General features: G+C 40.8%; 1 protein-coding gene across 3 annotated transcripts; it reads right to left on the bottom strand.

Annotated features, from left to right (window-relative positions):
* Window positions 1–284: 284 nt before the first annotated feature.
* On the bottom strand, window positions 285–18,837 carry PATZ1 (POZ/BTB and AT hook containing zinc finger 1). Of its 3 annotated transcripts, XM_041488717.1 has the most exons (6): window positions 17,552–18,837; window positions 15,131–15,194; window positions 11,947–12,018; window positions 9,412–9,583; window positions 3,577–3,714; window positions 285–1,788 (listed from the first exon to the last, which is right to left on the bottom strand). In XM_041488717.1, exons 1-6 carry the CDS (start codon window positions 18,835–18,837, stop codon window positions 1,370–1,372), a joined length of 2,151 nt encoding a protein of 716 aa, XP_041344651.1. In that variant the 3' UTR covers window positions 285–1,369. The 3 variants fall into 3 exon arrangements, with proteins under 3 accessions (XP_041344651.1, XP_041344652.1, XP_041344653.1); XM_041488718.1 differs by lacking the exon at window positions 11,947–12,018; XM_041488719.1 differs by lacking the exons at window positions 3,577–3,714; window positions 11,947–12,018.
* Window positions 18,838–18,873: the final 36 nt, after the last annotated feature.

Here is an 18,873-nt window from a genome sequence, read left to right as displayed (position 1 = left end):
AGCATGGAGTGCAGCTTCTTTGCATTTTGTAATAAATTATTTTTCAAAGATATGCTGTTTGCAATTCCCACCTCATTTGGAAAAGAAAGGATTTACAGTGGCTTTTGCAAACCTGACTAGAGACAGATCAGGAGAGCACGACTGGCCAAAAAGCCCAGCTCACTGAGAATACAGCACAGTGCAGAGGGGGATTCACATATTATTTACTGGCTCTCATTTGCACACCTTTTCGACAGGTGGCTAAACTGCTCAAAAACCAGACAAAACGAGGGGATGCAAAGTAACATACTAACTTCTTTAATAGAGTCCAATCCAATTAAACCAAAATCACTCTGTGAACCCCTGGGTTTATTCACACTAAACAAGTCAGTGGTACATAGTGTTAACCCGATAGCTGATCGTGTCCATCCCCTAGGTCCCCACATGAAAAATGAGCACCAGTCAACCAGACTGTAATGGTATTTTTCCTTCCTTTTCTTTTTTTTTTCTTTTTTTTATTTTCATAAAAACTATTTCTTTCATAGACTTAAAACAACCAACTAGCCAAGTTATTAATTATGGTACATCTAAAAAAAATATCATACTAACCCTAATGTGACTGCTGCTTTACGAGTGCTCTGTGTATCGCCTTAGACTGGCTTTTCAGTAGCAATTCACTACAACAGGTCCTAAAATAATAATAATAAAGAATTAAAAACCTGACAGCAAGTTTAATGGTCAAAAGTAATAAAAACAACCTGTTCTGAAAGGTGATTTTTCTCAGCAGTTCAGTCCTGCTGCAGCACTCACAGCCTCACAAAGGCAGAAGAGGATCAAATTCTCTCACCTTCTTTAAATGTTTCTGGTTTTAAAAGGATAACTGCATTGTAACCTGCTAGGAACCATGGGGCATTTTACTTAATGTTATATTCAATAATGGGTCTGTTTTTTAAACTTACTGTTTTTCTGGGGGAGTTTAGGGAGGGCAGGGGAATAGAGAGAGAACAAAATCACAGCTCCCTGTAGCTGCAGCTCCCCAGGTGCCTCGATCACTAAGACTGTCTCATTCTCAGACCAGTGCTGGTAACTTTTGATTACTCTCAAAGAACACAAAGAAAACACCACCAGCAGCCTCTAAAGCTCCATTTGTTTTGGGTCATGTCTCCTATTCAAGGCCACCATCTTCTGTAATTTATCAGCTAAAGAAGCATTTTCTCCCTCTCCCCAGTGAAGGTTTAAAGGTGGGGTAGGGCATGAGACAAAGAAGGAAGCTAAAATGAGTAAAAAAATTCTCAGCTATAGAACCAAATTTCATTATTTCCTCTTTCATTCACAGCATCTTATCATTATAGCCAGACTGCTGCATTGCTTTGTTAAGATCCAACTGATCTCATTTCCCCTCTGGCCCCATTGGTTGCTGGTCGACCTCTGGATCCACTAGGGATGATGCAAATGCTGACTGGACGATCTGAAACCCAAACGACTCCAGAAGAGACATGTTCTGTTGGGGTGAGAAGGGGGATCCCAGAGCAGGACCCAGGTCCCCCAGTGGGCCACCAAGGGCCCTGACGTGCACTTTCTGTATGTGTTTGTTCAGATAAGACTTTGATCTGAAAAAGCTGCCGCATTCGGGGCACGGGTACTTCTTCTCTCCTTCCATCTCCATTTTGTTTTTGCTGACTGCCAGGTCACAGGAGAAGGACCCATTGGTGCTCTGTTTCTCAGGAGTCTTGAGGTCACTGGTGTCAGAGAGGTCTCCATACGAATCAGAACTCTCAATCGGGTCCGAATGTGAACATTTCTGGCCTTCTACGGGAAAAAGAAAAGAGAGAAGTTTTCAGAATCTTGGCTCCTAAAGGAAGATATTTAACATGCATTAAAATAAATTAATTGGTTACCACCTGATCACATTAATGCCTGTCACAACAGAACAATACACACTTAACATCCAGTCCCTCATATCCTAAAGCCCTTGAGCATAGGTCCCCTTTCCAAACCACCAGGCTGCTATCAGAGCAACAGCTGGGGTTTCATTAGGGATTTGCCATGGTACTGAATGAAACCATAACGGGTCCCTAGTTCATATAACACTTCTTCAATCCCAAGGATGTCTCACAATGTTTACACCTCACACACTACAAAAGGATAGACCTAATGATGAGTTTTCAACTGTATAGTTCACTTGCACACTTCTGAAATGCTGTTGATACTTTGGGGGAGAGCCTAGAAACTTCAAGAAGTACAACAGGCTGCAGCAAGATGTGAAGAAACCTGGAAACACTCAGCAAAACAGCAGTGAGCTACTGCAATTTAGTAAGTGCAATTCCATTTAGTCTCAAGGAACTCTTTTTCACAAGTGCAACACCCTTAGAAGTTAACTTCACAACCTAAAATTGCTCTATATTTGAATACTGCAGTGTGAAATAGCAGAGAGGTTAGGGATGTTATTTAAGTTATTTGAATATATTTCCTGGCAAAGCCATTGGTATGTTTGGAGTCTTCCCCATTCTCCTCTGGCATTATGCCAAGGAAGTCTGTCCACACTTTTTTGCTCAGTGCATGTGAATGAGCGTGAGAAACCCAGACGTGCTCACTAAAGGAGTCTCTGAATACAAACAGGCTGTACCTACTATTAACTCTAAGAGACCAAAGAACCACTTGGCACAACCCAAAAGACAGATTTGCTCTGGACTCAGCATTACAAACCTAACAGGATATGCATGAAATCAATACACCACTGAGCTGGAATAAACCTCTTGTTAAGTCAGCACACCACCCAAAACTAAAGGGCTTCTGTAGTAACCCTATCAAGACTTCAACAGAAAAAAATTACACAACTCGAGCTTTCTGCTGGCATAGTGTTTGTTTAACCCAGCCCGCTGTGTTCTCCTGGGCAAGAAAAAAACCAGGACAACCATGGCTTTGAAGAATTTTCTGATGTTTCACTTTCACCAGGAATACTGACAGCTCAAACCAAGAAGCAAAAAACTATTCTACACAGGTAAACATACTGCTTTACTTATTCAGAAGTTAAGTACTCCTCAGCTATGCTTACAATAACATCCTTTTATTCCCCCCCACCAAGTTAAATGAATGCCAAAACAAGAAAGCACCAGTACCATTATCCCCCTTCACCTCTTCTCCCCAACAACTGCATTTAGAAGTGTAAGTTTAGCTACAGACAGCTGGCTGCATGTTCAGTATGGCTCCTAGCAAAACCAGAAACAGGGTTTGACTGACGCGAGATTCAAGTGGAGTGGGACTAACAAATTTGCCCTCAGGCAAATTCAGATGCTGGCTGCTCCAAGGAAGAGGGTCAAGATGAACTAACAGCTTTTTCAATCTTCCAAATTGAAGAAGCTGCCAAAGCTTTACATACTCTTCTGTGTCCATTTCCTTCCCCTAGACTTGTTAAATCAGCTATCCAATGACAGGTATTGCATCCTACGTGATGCTATGGAATTTCTCTGCATCTCCCTAAGCTTCTCTCCAGTATTTCCCTGTCCTTGCTCCCTCCCCTTTCTCGTGCCCAGCCCAACACCCCACAACACAAAGTTCTGCACAGAGCAGCAAGGTGCAGAGCAGCGAGTCTCTTGCCTTTGATGCCATAGGTCCTGACGCAGTGGAACGCTGCTCCCCCATTCGGGATGGACTCCTGGTGCCTGGAGACCTGGGGAAGGGGAACACCGTGGTGGGTTTTAACATGGACCTTTAAGTAGGAGGCAGAGGAGAAACCTAAACAAGATAAAAGGAGATGAGATCCTGCCACCAGCAAAGACACACATCTGCCTTCCCTGTTCCTTTAATCTTTCTCTTGCTCCTGCTCCCTATTTTAAAGCTGCTGCTCCACCAGTTCCCTCTGACGTGCTCACGTAGGAGTCCTGTCATCCTCAGGCAGTAAAGCAATGCACACTTTTCATCAGACTCAGCTTGCTTTTTGTTAGTCACAAAGAGAGAACAGCCTCCTTAAAAACAAATTCTGTCTAAGCAAACCTAGCAGGTGACATGAAATTTTCTGGAAAAAAAGGCAGAAGAGACATCATACAAAAAGGCACCCATGTCTCTTCACCATTTTTCTGCTTTTTCATTTATTTTAATTAAAAATATTTTTTTCATCTGATAATACATTGGAAGATAGTTCCAATTAGTTGATTTTGTGCTGTTAAGATCTGAAGGAATGCTATTTAGTAACAACCCTTGTTGGTTTAGTGTGCTTTTCCCTTAGGTTTCTATAGCACTTACAGTGACTTCTAGAAGGCAGAAAGCTGAAACTACTGACTTTTTAAGGTATACACTTTTGCTCAATAGTAATTTTTGAAAAACATTTCCTGCAGTCAGCTCACCCTGAGTTTAAAAAAATATACTAGAACTCATATTTTGTCTACAGTTAACAAAAAGACTAAAAAGAAATTTCATTATTTTTATTAGCTCTGATCTATAAGCGCCAAACTGAAAATAAAAACATATATATCAAACAATTGATTTCTGAACAAACCAATTTTTTTACATTTGTGCATGTGCTTTTTAAAATGTTTCTTTAAGTCTCATGTAGTTTTTCTTTAATGCAATGAAGTATCTCACATACACTTTGGAAAGTTTTTCAATTCAACCTCAGTAAGATTTGCAGTTACATTTGGACCATATACGAGGCACGAGGAGGACAGTTTTAAAGAGTTCCTACAGAGGTAAAGCTGCCACCACCAACCAGCTTAATTTTCTGTTATACTTTGAACAGAGTATTGTGGCACTTTCATGTTAGAAACATTTTCCACTAACAACTAAGAACATAACACGAGGTTCAGCATCACAGACCCAGAGCTGCAGGTTCCCTTTCTGGAGAGAGAAAACCCAAGCCCTAGATTCCTTTAAACCAATATAGCATTTACAGCACAAGTCCTTGCAAGAGAACTTTCATAACAATAATTTCCTTAAAATATGAGTAGGTATTCTACCATAAAGCCATTTTTATAGTGATATAACTGCATTTACATTTGGTGATATATAATAATATATTAGGAACGCTGCAAACCAAACACTACACACCTCTCTGGGGTGGATTTTCTGACTGCAGCTGTTAGTTTCAGGTGCTGAATTTAATAATGAATGTGGCTTTACACTAGATTTCCCTGTGCCTAGCACAAAGAATATCCCTCTACCCTGACTATTATCCAGAGGTTATTAAGAATTATATATACAGGACCTGCAAAGCAAGAACTCCACAGCAACCTGCTGAAGGGAAAAGGGGCAGGCTGCTGAGAATGAACAAGAGGTAGTTACTGTGGACCCCTGAGCCGAAGATAAAAGTACAGAAAGTAGATACATCACAACTGGAGAAACCAAGAACATATGACTCTCAAAATACAATGGAGCAGAATCACCAAGGCCAAGTCATTCATGGAATTAATGTAAAGATATTATCATCCGAAATAATGCAAGACCTACCCTCAGACACAAAACGCTGCATTGAAAATCTCACTGGGCAGCAAGAGAATGTATTCTTACAAATACCAAAAATTCACTGTAGACCTGAGAGAACCAGTCTTTGACTGGTAGAGAAAAGGGCACAGTGTACAGATATAATGGTGACACTTCCACCGATGAGGTACTTTCCTTATTTCACACATGTGGCCAATAACCACATGCATGCTGAGATAAACCTCTTTGATGCAGCAATGCATTAAAATCTCACTGCCAACCATTAAAAAAGGACTACATGCAGGTATTCAGTGTTTTTCTACACCACAACTGACACAGGAAAATCTGAACTTGTAATCTCTGCACACAGGATTTTTACTGAACTCTGCAGTTCTATTTGCAGAGTACATTGTTTTATAGAATGAAAACTGCTGCAAAGTGTGTTAGCTCCCCTTTATGCACTTGGCAGATGAACATGTGAGTCATCAACTTCCATCAAAACCATAAGAATACCAACTGCTTCATGGGAAGCTGTTTAAAGGAGACTTTTTCGGGGGCGTTTTCATCCTGATTTTTTCCTGAAGCACTTAGCACTGGCCTTTTCATCTCCACCAGACTTTAATTATGAATGCCTAGGAAGATGGGGGTTTATAGACCATAATTCTTCACTCTTAAAAGTCTCTTTCAGAGCAAAGTCACACTAATCCAGAGGATAAAGTGGCAGTGTTTTTCAGAGCAGGAATGTATTTATTGCTTTACTCATACACATCTCTCCACTTTGCAAGACAGGTTATTTCTTCATACCAGAAGAACCAATATTAAAAACATGTATAGAGAGGAAATGAACTCCTTTATATAAATGGGACCTGCCCCTTGATCTCTTAGGTAGTATCTATAAGGAGATAAACTACAGCAATAATTGCAGGATGCTCCTTGTTCAAAATTTTTAATTTGGATTTAGCTGGAACATGAGGAGAATGTGTCTTTATTTACTGGACTCTGTCCCCCATTAAATATACAAGAACTCAGCAGTGGGGGGGCAGGGGGGAAATTCTCATTTGTGATTTGAATATTTACCCTTTTCCTAACTAATTTGATTCTGTGAAACAAACAATGTGCATGTTTTTGAAACACAACCCCAAACTTCTGAGTTGCAGGTGTCATTACTAAGTACCAAAGTCATTAATCTCTTGAATACTTTGAAAAAGCCCACACAAGCAAATAAAGTTGCTAAGGATGGTAACAGATTGTGTAACAATGCGACAGGAGCATATCTTCTTTATTTAAACTGATTAAAGAGAATTTCTCTAAAAATGTGAGGCTTGAGGATTAGTTTTTTTAAGCACATTTTCGACAAATTCTTTAAGAAAAAAAACCCACAACAACAAATTACCAAACCAAAAAAGAAAAAAAAAAAAAACCCAAACAAAAAAAACCCAAAATCCCAGGGAAAAAAAAAAGAAAAAAAGAAACAACACAAACCCCCCGAGAGCCACTTCACTGTTTCCCTGATTTAACAAGATTTAATTACTTCCATGGTTACTCATAAAGACTTCGAGTAAGAAAACAACCTGGAAAAAACATCAAATCACAGCTGGTAGTTTTTTAAAATTATACTGCCACATTGTAAAAGAAATAAGTATGATAAACAAATGAACCACATGACAAACTACTGGCTACTGCTTTCTGCCAGGTACCGAGTTCCACCCCTATCTCCTAAAGCCATTAAACCTTTAAAACAAGATGAGACACTTCATTAAGTTCCACAGAAAAGCCTTCAGTCCAGTGGGATAAACTGAGGGAGTCTAAGTCTGTCATTAACACCAGGAATGTCACATTTTCATCCACTTTTTTTTTTTTTTAAGTGGCCAACATCCAAAATTCTCTCCACAAGCAGCTTGAGCTTGTAGAGTATTCTTGCTTGACAATTACTATATCCAGAGGCTGACAATTACTATATCCAGAACCAGCTATGTTTCAGTTAAAAAATACATCAGCACATTAGCCAAGGGAAGAATAAACAAACTCTCTTTGCACAAACACCTCAGCCATAGCACAGCTGTGATCAGGTTACTGTGTGTGGCTTCTGACTGCACCAATGCCTATCAAATAGATATTTCTAATCCAGAAATTTTCCATTAGACTTCATCTTGCCAGGCTCTACAGTTTAAAAAATAATTATTTAAAACAATGAACATTATACTTTGATTCTAGAAGACCCGGGACTAAAAATTCTGCTGTCATTGATAATAAATCTATAATCAAAACTTAGAGCATAAAAAATGAGTTTACAACACAATTGTTTGACAAATCCAGTCTGTAGCTTACCCTTCCTATGAATTTTCACACTTCCTATGAAATTTAACATTATTTATTATTCATGATTACATTTTTAAAATCCTGATGCAAACTGAAATTCACAGCAGACAATTCTGACAACCCCCATGAAATACACAAACTGTAAGAAGAAAGTAGTTGCTTAAAGTTTGCTGTACAACAGGTTCCCTATCCTTCTACAGAGAAATATATATTTTATTTAAATTCCCACTGTACATTTAGACTTGTAAAATGTGAATAAACCACTTAGTCATTTTATTGTTTGAATGCCGGGTCTGTCTTTGTCACACTGGCTCCATTTCCAAAGAGCTGCAGTGACATCCAGTGGTAGTCAAGTTGAAATTCAAGCTTACAAATCGTGGAAACAAGACAATTCCTCCCAACCCATCTGAGTTTCTGTTTGGCACTATGTTCAACGGAAGGAGAGCAGGACAGCACCTGGATCTCAAACAATATCTTCCATGTTGTTGCCACAAAAAGAATCGGGATAAGCTTAAGCTGTTTTTCAGAAGCCACGCCTTCAGCTGAAAAGGAGGGCAAGCTTCATTTCACACCATCTACCTGGAGCTTCAAAACGTGAAGATTTTCAACCCAGATGCCTTTTCCATTCACAGTGATAACATCACTTTCAGGATTTACAGACTGTTCAACTAGGAAACATTTCCCTTGCAATTTAATGTCTCATTACTCATCAACTCTATAAGCTCCCTGTACAGTCTGCACATTAAACACAGAAGAGCTTTATTTTCTCAAAAGATTTCACCTCTCTTAAACTAGAAAAAAGAACATGTCAGGAAAAAAGACCCATGAGAAAAAACAAAATCCCAAAACACAGCAGCAATCTCTTCTAACACCTACTAGCTATGTATACATGTGTGAGCCAAAAAGGCATTTTCAAGTTGTGAATTAATCCCTCAAAAAAAGACACCAGTAAGTCAAAATAATTTTTCCAGCTTGCCTTACATCCTACAAAGCCTAAATTTCCAACTCTCTCCAACTGAAGAGTACCACAAAGAGATGGAAAAGCTTCACAAGCTTAGTCATGTGGCTTAGTTTTACATAGTGCTGCATGGAGCATGGAATTGGACCTGGTGATCTTTATGGGTCCCTTCCAACTGTGAAAAGCTGCATTTGTACAAATAAAGGTAAAACCACATTTCTAGTGCTCTTTACAAAGTATGTTTTAGAAATGTATACTAGTACAAAGCAATTAAGAGGGAGAAGCAGCTTGACTCTATTGCACCAGGAGGTTAAGTAAAACTTAGTAACACAATGTAGATTTAAGCTTAGTGTATGATTCTCAACTTGATGTGCATTTCAAAGATACAAAAACATTCTTCTTCCAAACTGACTGCAAGGGCTCAAGTCTAATCAGGTATAGAAAAAAAAATGTATGTTGAACAGCAGCAAGGCAACTTATCATGATTATTGTATAGGGATCTGGCTATTTAGCAAATAAAATTTGCTTCAGATTTAAACTGTTTCTTTGGGAACTATCTGCCATGTGAAAAGGCCAGAGCTGTACTCCATCAGTTTCAGGGTTAAGTATTCAGTAGAAAAAGCAGAGTATGTACACAAATAGGGTACAACCTCCTCCTGTTGCAGAGAGTCACGCAGCCTTACAGCTTCCCTCGAGGGCTGCCCCCTCCCAGTGGAATAAAAAAATAGTTTCTTCATTACCTCGGTTACAGATAGTGCAGAAATTGCTTGGTCCTTCACTATGCTTCTTCAAGTGATCTGCCATATATGCTGCTCTCAAGTACTTCCCACACACCTGGCACGGGACTTTGTCTTCGTGACAGGCCAGGTGTGAGCGCAGCCGGTCACGAGTGGCAAAGGAAGCATTACAAGTCTGCAGGTATAATGAGAACCATGTGACTCATCAGCTCTGCTAACAGCACTGACATTGTTGAATATATTTAGTATTCCTTAGAGTAAATACCTTAGATACTGTGCAAACACAAAAAATGACATGATGCAGAAGCCATTTTCCCCCAGATAAAAAATTCAGCAAACCAACTCATTGCACAAGACATAATGTTACTACTCAAAAGAATTAAAGCAGCAAGAAAACAGCTCTGACACACTACAGACAGTAAAACTTACACCAAGTTAGACTTGTAAGGTTTTAGCTCCTTTCTGAGGATGAAGATACTAAAATTTTAAGTAATATTTAACAGAAGAAATAGCAGAAACCACTTTGCTCTGTTTACAATAAGTTCTGCCATTTCACTGAGCCATTACAATCACTCTAAACCACTCAAATGTCCTCTTTGTCATTTGCCTAAATTCTACTCTTTGATGAGATAAATCTAACTACAGTACACAGAATTCTTTTGGAGTGTGAAGACATACAAACAAAGGATCACAGAATTATCTGGGATGACAATATGACGAGAGACAGTAGAAGAGTCGTCCTGGTATCCCACAGCAGCAGTGCAGACAAACCATAGAAGTGAAGCCTCAAAACTGAGCAGATATCAAAATAACTGCATGACATTGTAATCTGCTTTAACTTACCCCTGGTCAAGGTATCATATTCCACTTACTGCCACAAAACAAGCTTGATTTGGCATAAGATAATATTGATTCTATTTGCCTTTCCAGCTGAAATCCATAGGATAAGTGAAGGCTCCCTCCCATTTTTATAACCCCAGCAATGGGCAGGCAGGCAGGCTGTGCCCACAGCCTGTTCTAGTGGCCTGCCAGTTCTGAAAGGCTTGCTCTGTCTCTAATGTGTGAAGGGAAATAAATCACCAGCAATATGCTGCACAAGGGATTAGTTATAGTCTAAACCATTTCACAAGTGCAAGAGGAGAAACAAAAGCAAACACACATCAGAATGACCAGACCAAGCCAGAGCAGTGACATTCAAGAGTGAACAGTGTTTTGTTTATACCAACTTCATATAAAATATCACAGTTTTAAGAGATATAACCAGAACTGCCAAAGAAATAACATGAGGCCATTCACTGTCTTGGGAACTGGGTATAAGCTGTATTTTTAAATATCAGTGTGTAGTTAAACCACCGTTTAACAGAGAGAAGACTTGTTAAAGTAACAATCTTAGTAAAATTCCAAAATTATAATTCAAGTAAGTGGAACTGATAATACAGAAGAGGATAATGTAATTACATAAAATTCAGTTAATCAAGAGCTTAATCCAAAAACCATTGAAGGCAGCTGAAAAGCACCTATCAATTTCAACAGGCTTTACACTCATTCGATCCTGTGAGATGATAAGTGTGGAAAACTCTCATGGAGCTGAGGCTGCTCTGCAGCAAGTACAAGACTTAACACCCCAGAGGATCAGGACTTAATGAAATTGAAAAGGCAACAGTAAAATTATCTGGATTTCTGTGACATACACAGTTTAACCAGGCCCACCAGACAAAGATTTATAAATTACAAGTATTGAGGTTTAAGAGGCAAATTCTTGAACATGAAAGATTTCTCTTCATTTGTAATCTCAGTACACAGCACTGAGCAAAATAGGTGCAGCTTTCACTTACTAAAGCGTTCTTAGAGGTAAGCACTCAAGGCAGGACTGCAGCACTGATACTAATCAATCTGCTGGGCATCAACTAAAGATACATGACTAGACTATCAACAATGGCAGCCAAGAGATCCATCATCAATAACTCTAAAGCTATGGAGCCACAGGAAGGTCCATACCCAAGCATTGGGAGTGCTTTAGCCAATGAGAAGCAGACCAAAGACAAATCACATAAATACAGCGATGCCAGAAGTAAAACCAAATCTATCCCACAGTGAACTTAGCAAGTTGATAGCTTAGGCAAAAGCAATATAATAATTTATGTGTTTGATTTCTCACTGTTGATGCTGAGTTGTGTAAAGCTCACCTTTGGATAAGCTATATAATAAATATATCTGCAACAAAGCTTAAAAACAATAATTAAGTCCAGTGGAGAAAGCAAGAACCAGTTTAGCTGAATCATAACAATGGGAGACAGGACTAGGGTTAAAGAAAATCCCAAAGTTAATATTCAAATAGTTAATATTTATAAAAGATATAGAGAAAAAAAAAGTTTTATTTTATGAAAGATGTGAAGTGCTAAATGAGTGCTAAGTATTTGTCATTAATTGTTAATCATAGAAGAAAACTCTCCAGTGCTTTCCTATCAAACATTGCACAGGTATATAAATAGATCAAAAAGAATATATAAAGTTTAAAAAACATTGTTTAAGAAATACCTCTTGAAGTTTCAACTTTTCTATGGATGTGGATGTCTCTGAGCTTATTCCATGGTGGCTGCCATTTTCCTGCTAATAGGCAGGAAGTAAGAGAAATTAGGACAGGAAGAAACTCATTCTGCATTGAAATCAATGGGATACGCACTGGACTTGGGATGCCAATTAAGTTGTGCTTTAATTTAACCAGCATTTTTCTTTTTTATTTAATTTGCCTGATGAACAACCTGACTTGTCTCTGAGAGGAGCAAACTTCAGTTTTCTCCCCTTGCTCTTTCATGTCCACAGATTTTCAGATCACTGTTTGCTCCCAAACTGCAGCCTGACTTTCACACATCGACACACCAAAGCCAAGAGCTTCAGCCCATCCCGTGGGGTCAGTAAATGAGCTGCCCCATTCTGGCCATAAAACTGACTCACTCCTTGTCCTACAGCCAGCACTCAACTGTCAGACTGGGAAAAAAGGTATCAATTCACCAGTGCAACAATCCAAGGGAAGGATCCAGAGTGCCATTTGCCTGGACACCAAAGCAAATTCTTGGATCTGATTTCTCAGCTGCTTTGGCTCTGTGGAGATACTCCCTTATCTGAGTCTGTCTTAACAGTAATGAAAAAGCTGGAGTCAAGACTTTGGCATCAGGTGCTAGAGGTGCTGGAAGTTAGGATACTTATGAAAGATCTGTGAAGCACAGCCATTATTTTAGGGGAATGAGTGCAAGATTACAAACTGAGCACTGAAAACTACTGCTGTTGCAGGGATCTTCACCTTAAAATTGTCCTGTTTCTCATACTTTCATTTTTTCTGAAGTTGGGTTGACATCTCCCCACTTTTGTTTTGGTACTCCAAAGTGTACTGTGATGCCACACCAACAAAACATTATATATCACCAGTTTGCAAAGATACCTAAGAGCTCAGGTAAATGGTCAGTTTGTTTAAATCATAACAGAGCACAAATTCCAAAAATGCCATTACAATAGAGGATTGGAGTGCTCTGCTGTTTACTGACAGAGTAATTCTCTTTTCCAGTAAACATAAACAAAGCATGACAATAACAGGAATTTTCAACGGGTACTGAACAGATTCAAAAAGGATGCTCAGTGCTGTTGAGGCTGCTCTCAGGAAGAGCTAATTTGCCAAACAAAATCAATGGAAAAAGGGAAGGGAAAATGGGCAAACAACATGCCAATATTAAGCTATTTGCCTTCTTGGTGGCCAGATCCTGTGTTAGATACACATAATGGAACAGATGCATAACTGATTATGAGATAGTCACAGGGAGAATGTCATCAATTTATTAATCAGTTTTTATATCTGAAACAGGTTTTCAGTGACTACATCCCTTCTGTGGTTTCTACAATGTATAGCAGATCTGTGCATATTCAAGAAGACTTTCTAAATCTGATAGGATATTGCAAAGCATTTTCTGCAAAGACACAAAAGGTCATTAACAAATTTTCCGCTCCTTAAGATTCACAAAAAATTAACTCTTCAGGGCTAAGCAATCAAAAATCAAGAACAACCCAAGCCTGAAGGACAATCTCAACTCTCTCTTGATGATTGTAGCCTACAGCCTGTACCTTTTAACTGAAATAAACAGTATACAGTATTATGGCACTTTAGATACACAGTAAGAAAGACTGTTCTTGGAAACTGCTATCACAAAATACATGTGTGCAAGGAAATGGAGTTGAGCTCGGGTGTGCCATCTTAGCTTCCATGTTTCTTTACTTCTGAGCTCTTAGTGTATCCTCTGATTCACCAAGAGTTGGTATTTAATATTCTTCAATCAATGGTAAATTATAAAAGAATTATCAGTCATCAGCTGGCAAAGGACAATTCGTAGCAATCCATGTTATCTGTAAACAGTGTTCATCCAGTAATCTTGGTATCAACTAGCAGAAGACTGATGAGTGTCTGTTCATTTTGGGATGTAAACATTCATCATCAGTTCATCCACAGACCTCTTGCTGTCCCCACACTGTGAATTCTTTCTATGAGTGGAATTTTCTGGTTTGTATAAATGTGTACCCATAAATCATCTCAAGACACTTGAGCCAATCTAAGGCTTTATGCAGGACACAGTTAAATCAATGTGACAGCTCTACAGCCTGACTTTCAAACGTGCTGGGCTTTCACAGATCATATGGATGTCAACAGAAACCTTTAGATGGCTCCATATGTCTGGAAAACTTCTCAGGATTCTTAAAAGTTGAAAATATTTCAAAACTCTCACAATTTGAAGGAAATATAGGTGTGTCAAAACATGCAACAATGCAGATCAGGAGGCAGCAATCATGTAGGATTTTATAGGTTTATAAAATGTGGTTAAATATTTTAGAAGAAAAAAATCCTCTAACCTTCACTGTCCTCAAAAGAAAAAAAAATACAATCTTGCTTCATCTTCTTTAAATAAATATTAAATCTTTCTTCAGAAGCCAAGCATGGAGATTATTAGCCCAACAACTGTTTTAAAAGTTTGCCCAACATCTCTCTGATGGCAATGTGTGATGGTGGAAGCGATCCTCAACTTTGTTTTAATTGATACTTCCAGGCACCTTTTAAATCTTTCTATAAATGGATTACAAAATGTCTTCCTTCATTTGATCTTTCAAACCTTATTAACTATAAAAACTATATACAACATTATGACATTGTACAACAAAGGATATTGTGATGTCATTATTCATATTCTCCCTGACATAAAAAAAGCTTCCAATTTTGCTCAGTGCAATGTTCTGAAGGCTATGCAATTTTAAAAAACAGTATCTTGACAAGTCATGATAACTACAATTTACTAATTTTTTTAAAGTTATTCTGAAAAAACGAAGTCAGCATTGGAGCCTCCTGATGGCAACAACTGCAATTAAAAAAATGGAGGGAATCATCAGTGACATCAACTCCAAGCCCAGGCAGCTGGGTAAGAGATGCAGGGTGAGACTGGGACAGCACAGTAGGGAAGAACACGTGGTAGAATGGGGAGAGGCAGGAGGACCAAAGCTGTAGATGATGTGAGAGGGGATGGGAGGGATGTAAAGCAGATGTCACTGTGGAACACTGTTCTTTACAAACATTCATCCCAAATCACATATACATGGTATTTCTACTGGTACTTCAAAACTGTCTGCACACATAAATGCAATGCCAAAGATTACCCACAACACCAGTCTAAACCCCTCCGGCTCCTACCTGACACTTGTGAGGTCTCTCTGAGGTATGCACCTGTTTGATGTGTCCATTCAAGTGGTCTGGCCTTAAAGGAAAATACACATAAGCACACTTAAAACAAATACTAAAAATAAAGTTACAATTTTAACATAAAAAAAAAGAAATTAAAAAAAAAATCCCAGTGCTGTATCTGTGACAATTGTAGTGATACTTAGCTTTCCAAGAACCAGATTGCCAGCAACTGGGACTCTACCTTGTTATGCACCCTCTGCAACCTGCTAAAAAGGCAGCATTTTCTCAGGAAGAAATCATGACTGAATGATCAGAGGAAACAGGAAATTCAAGTTATGATTTTCAAACCTGCAAGTCCCCATCCAAAATCCTATTTAGATCTTAACAATCAGGGCACTTTGATTCATACTTGCTGAGTATTTGAAAATCACACCCTTTTGGTTTATGTCCTAAACACAGATGTAGAAAGCCAACTTTAAGCACCTCTTGCAAAAAGACTATCTAAACTCTGTTGCTGTGACACATTTTCCACCTGCAAGATGAAAAATACTCCTAACTTACAACTTGGTAGGGAGACTGCATTCATACAAATAAAGCGCTCTGAACGTTCCAACTAGAAAGTGCAATGGAAGAGCAAATTTTTACTGTAAAAAGTTAGACCATTCTTCACAACCAGCAAAGCCTACTTGGAAGAAGAAAGGACTGGAGAGCTGCAGCTTGTCCTGGTGGGAGTTTCTCCTAGTGGGAAGAAAGCTTTTCATTGTATGAGACCAAAACTGCTTGGAAACAAGTTCTCCACCCTCTCCTCCCCCAACTTCCCAGCTGCACCAATGAGAGGGCACGGGATGGAATTCACGCACTGCAGACAGAAAATAGGCTGGACTTTGCAGTGGGGCTCCTAAACCCGATGCTCCAGCGCTGGGCTGGAGCGGTGTAACCGGACAGACTGGTTGGGGTCCTTCTGGGTACCTCAAGCCCAGCAACCTCACGTGCTGAGCTACTGAACACAGGAAAGGACACTAAAATTAGCCATCACGCTTCCAACTTCCTTTGGCTGCTCCTAAGAGTGAACATTGAAACTTAAGAGTCCCTAGTTTTCATTCATACTTCGGTTTTACAGATACGCAAACGGTTTTGTTGTTAACTTTTATAACAGCATTCCCACCTGTTCACATTAACTTACTGAGGAAAATAAGAACTCAACGTGTATGTCTCACTTCCCCTTAATGACAAAAACCTTTCATACAGCAACAGCAGAAATCTTTAAGTGTCAGTAAAAACAATAAAACTTGGCACACAATCCCGGGTAGTGCTATAATAAGAAAAGTACTTTCACTTCTAGCCACAGATGAAATTTTCATTTTTGTGACCTTCCATCACTCAATCTGCAGTCCTTATGAAGATGCATCCCTAATTACTGGCAATTTAAAAGAAAAAAGGGGGGGGCTACATTTTCATAATTTATTTCAATAACATAAAGTCCCTCTATCAAAAAGAGAGCAGGGGCAAAATGCCACAATTTACACAGCCTGGTGGCCTTTTGATTTGTTTTCAGATCTCAAGTCCTTCCCTCACGTCAGAGCAAATCAACTGCTGTAGAAAACCGACTGCTGGTACAGAAATAGCAGAGTACATCCCCCTCCCCCCCACTACTTCTACACTCAAAGCGAGTGGCAAACTTCCAAAAAAGTTTCGAATTCATTAACTCAAGACTACAAGATACCACTAACACAACTACGTGTACCAAACTACTTATTATATTAGCTCCCACAAACAGCGACAACAAAAAATCAGCAACATTAAATGCACAGATCTTACGTATGTTGCAGGGCAGAAACAGGATCCCCTTCAGAAGGATGTAAACCCAAAGGACACAAAGATCATGTATTAAAAGACACTTGATGCTGCAGCCTTTGAAATCTCACCTCTTCCTTCACATTTGGGTGATAAAAAACATTACGAACTAAGAGAAATGAAGGGAAGTTAAGAAAAAGAAAATTTAAAATGGATACGAGAAAAATAATAATCTTGAGATCTATTATTTTGCACTTCAACAGCACCTTCAAGCTACCTACATCAGCGATCTCAAGACAGTTCTGTGAGGCAGGTAATTATTTCAATACCCATTTCACAGAAGAGTCATTTGAGGCAGAGACTAACTGACTTGCCCAAGGACACACATACAGCAACTCTGGGACAAAGCTGGGAATGTTAGCCAGAAGCCAGCTGACTCCCAGTTCAATGTCTTAATTACTTTTAAACCCTTCCAAGAGACTGCAGAATAGCATCTCAGAGGAAATTATGGAAGTCTCATTCCTTGAAACATTCTGAAGTGGAAGTCAAACTATTCTAAGTACATTTCCAAGGGATAAGAAAGTCAGCTTCCTAGGTCTCTGTTTGTGCCAATGGTCCATACCAGCACTCTCTTACCTGGAAAAGCCTTTTCCACAGCTCTGGCAGATGTAGGGCTTTCCCACAGAGCCATCATGCGATCGAACATGATAGGACATCCTGTCTTTTCGCTTGAACCGCAAGCCACACACCGGACAAGAGTAAGGCTTTTCGCCAGAGTGTGACAGCTTGTGCCGATTCAGGTGGTACACGTCCCGAAAAATCTTGCCACAGATCTCACATGCCACCTGTTTCCTCGTCCTGCTTCTTTTTCGAGGTGCATCAGGGTCATCCTGACCAGGAACACCATTTTCACCCAGTCGTGGGGGTGGGATGTCTATATAGCCCAGCTGTAAGCTTGTCACCCCATGTTGAGCCTCGTGCTGCCGAAGACGATTAGCATCTGTGAATACTTTCCCACAGAGACCACAAGGCAGGATACCAGCCTCTCGTAGGCCCCCTGGGCTACCAAACATCATGGAGTCCAAGAGATTGGCTTTACGGGGACGCCCTCTGCCCCTCTTGGTGCTTAAAGTGGGGGCACTAGCAGCAACATTCTGGAAGGGTGAGGCCAGCAGTGGTGGGGACAGAGGTCCTGCCACCATGGGCAGGCGGTCCACACCCTGCAGGACAGGTAGGGAGGACTGCGCAGCGCTGAGCGCAGCCCGCGCGGCCTCATCTTCAGGCATGCCAGCAATGCCATTGCCATTGGGTGCCAAAGTGGCACCGTTGGTCATGTCAAGAGGGAAGCCGAGGTCAGCAGCACCCGGACGGAACAGCATGATGTCAGGGCGTGCGGGGGGCACGAGGAGCTGCACGTTGGACTGCTTGATGACCTCCTGGCAGATGTCGATCACAGAGCGCATCAGCAGGAATTTGGCGGCCGTCATGAGCTCCGGGAAGCTCTCCAGCCGCACCACGATGCGCGACGTGTAGGCGAAGTCCAGGATGTCTCCGAACACCTTGGAGCTGATGGTGTGCATCTCCAGCTCCCGCCCGCCCCCGGGGGCGCCGCCGGTCGCCGCCGCAGCCCCGCCGGCCGCCGCCTCCGCCGCGCTCCCCTCCGCGCCGCCGCCGCCGCCACCTGCCCCGTCGCCGAGCTGCGCGCTGAACACCGACTCGAAGTACTCGCTGCAAGCGGCCAGCACGGCGCGGTGCGCCGGGAAGCTCTCGTCGCCCACGCGTAGGAGCACGTCGCAGAAGCGGCCGCCGTTCTTGCGCTGCTGGTTGAGGCTGTGCAGCACGTCGGCGCTGTGCCGGCTCACCTGGTAGGTGTAGCAGCCCGACGAGGGGCCGCAGGCGGCGGCCTCGCTCACCCGCTCCATGGGGGCTGCGCCGCCCCGCCGGCGCCCGCAGGGGGC

This window comes from Pyrgilauda ruficollis, unplaced genomic scaffold (genome assembly GCF_017590135.1).
Source record: "Pyrgilauda ruficollis isolate IOZ18807 unplaced genomic scaffold, ASM1759013v1 scaffold9, whole genome shotgun sequence".
Taxonomy (NCBI): domain Eukaryota; kingdom Metazoa; phylum Chordata; class Aves; order Passeriformes; family Passeridae; genus Pyrgilauda; species Pyrgilauda ruficollis.
Note: the sequence above shows the minus strand (reverse complement) of the source record. Positions and strands in the feature narration are given on the sequence as shown.

Bases quoted from the DNA above. Each gene is read 5' to 3' on its own strand.
- PATZ1 (XM_041488717.1), bottom strand. From the start codon at position 18,837: ATGGAGCGGGTGAGCGAGGCCGCCGCCTGCGGCCCCTCGTCGGGCTGC. The intron at 15,195-17,551 runs GTAAGAGAGTGC...TTTTCCTTTAAG, and splicing joins TGTGGAAAAGGCTTTTCCAG to GCCAGACCACTTGAATGGAC. The intron at 12,019-15,130 runs GTAGGAGCCGGA...CCTGCCTATTAG, and splicing joins AGAGACCTCACAAGTGTCAG to CAGGAAAATGGCAGCCACCA.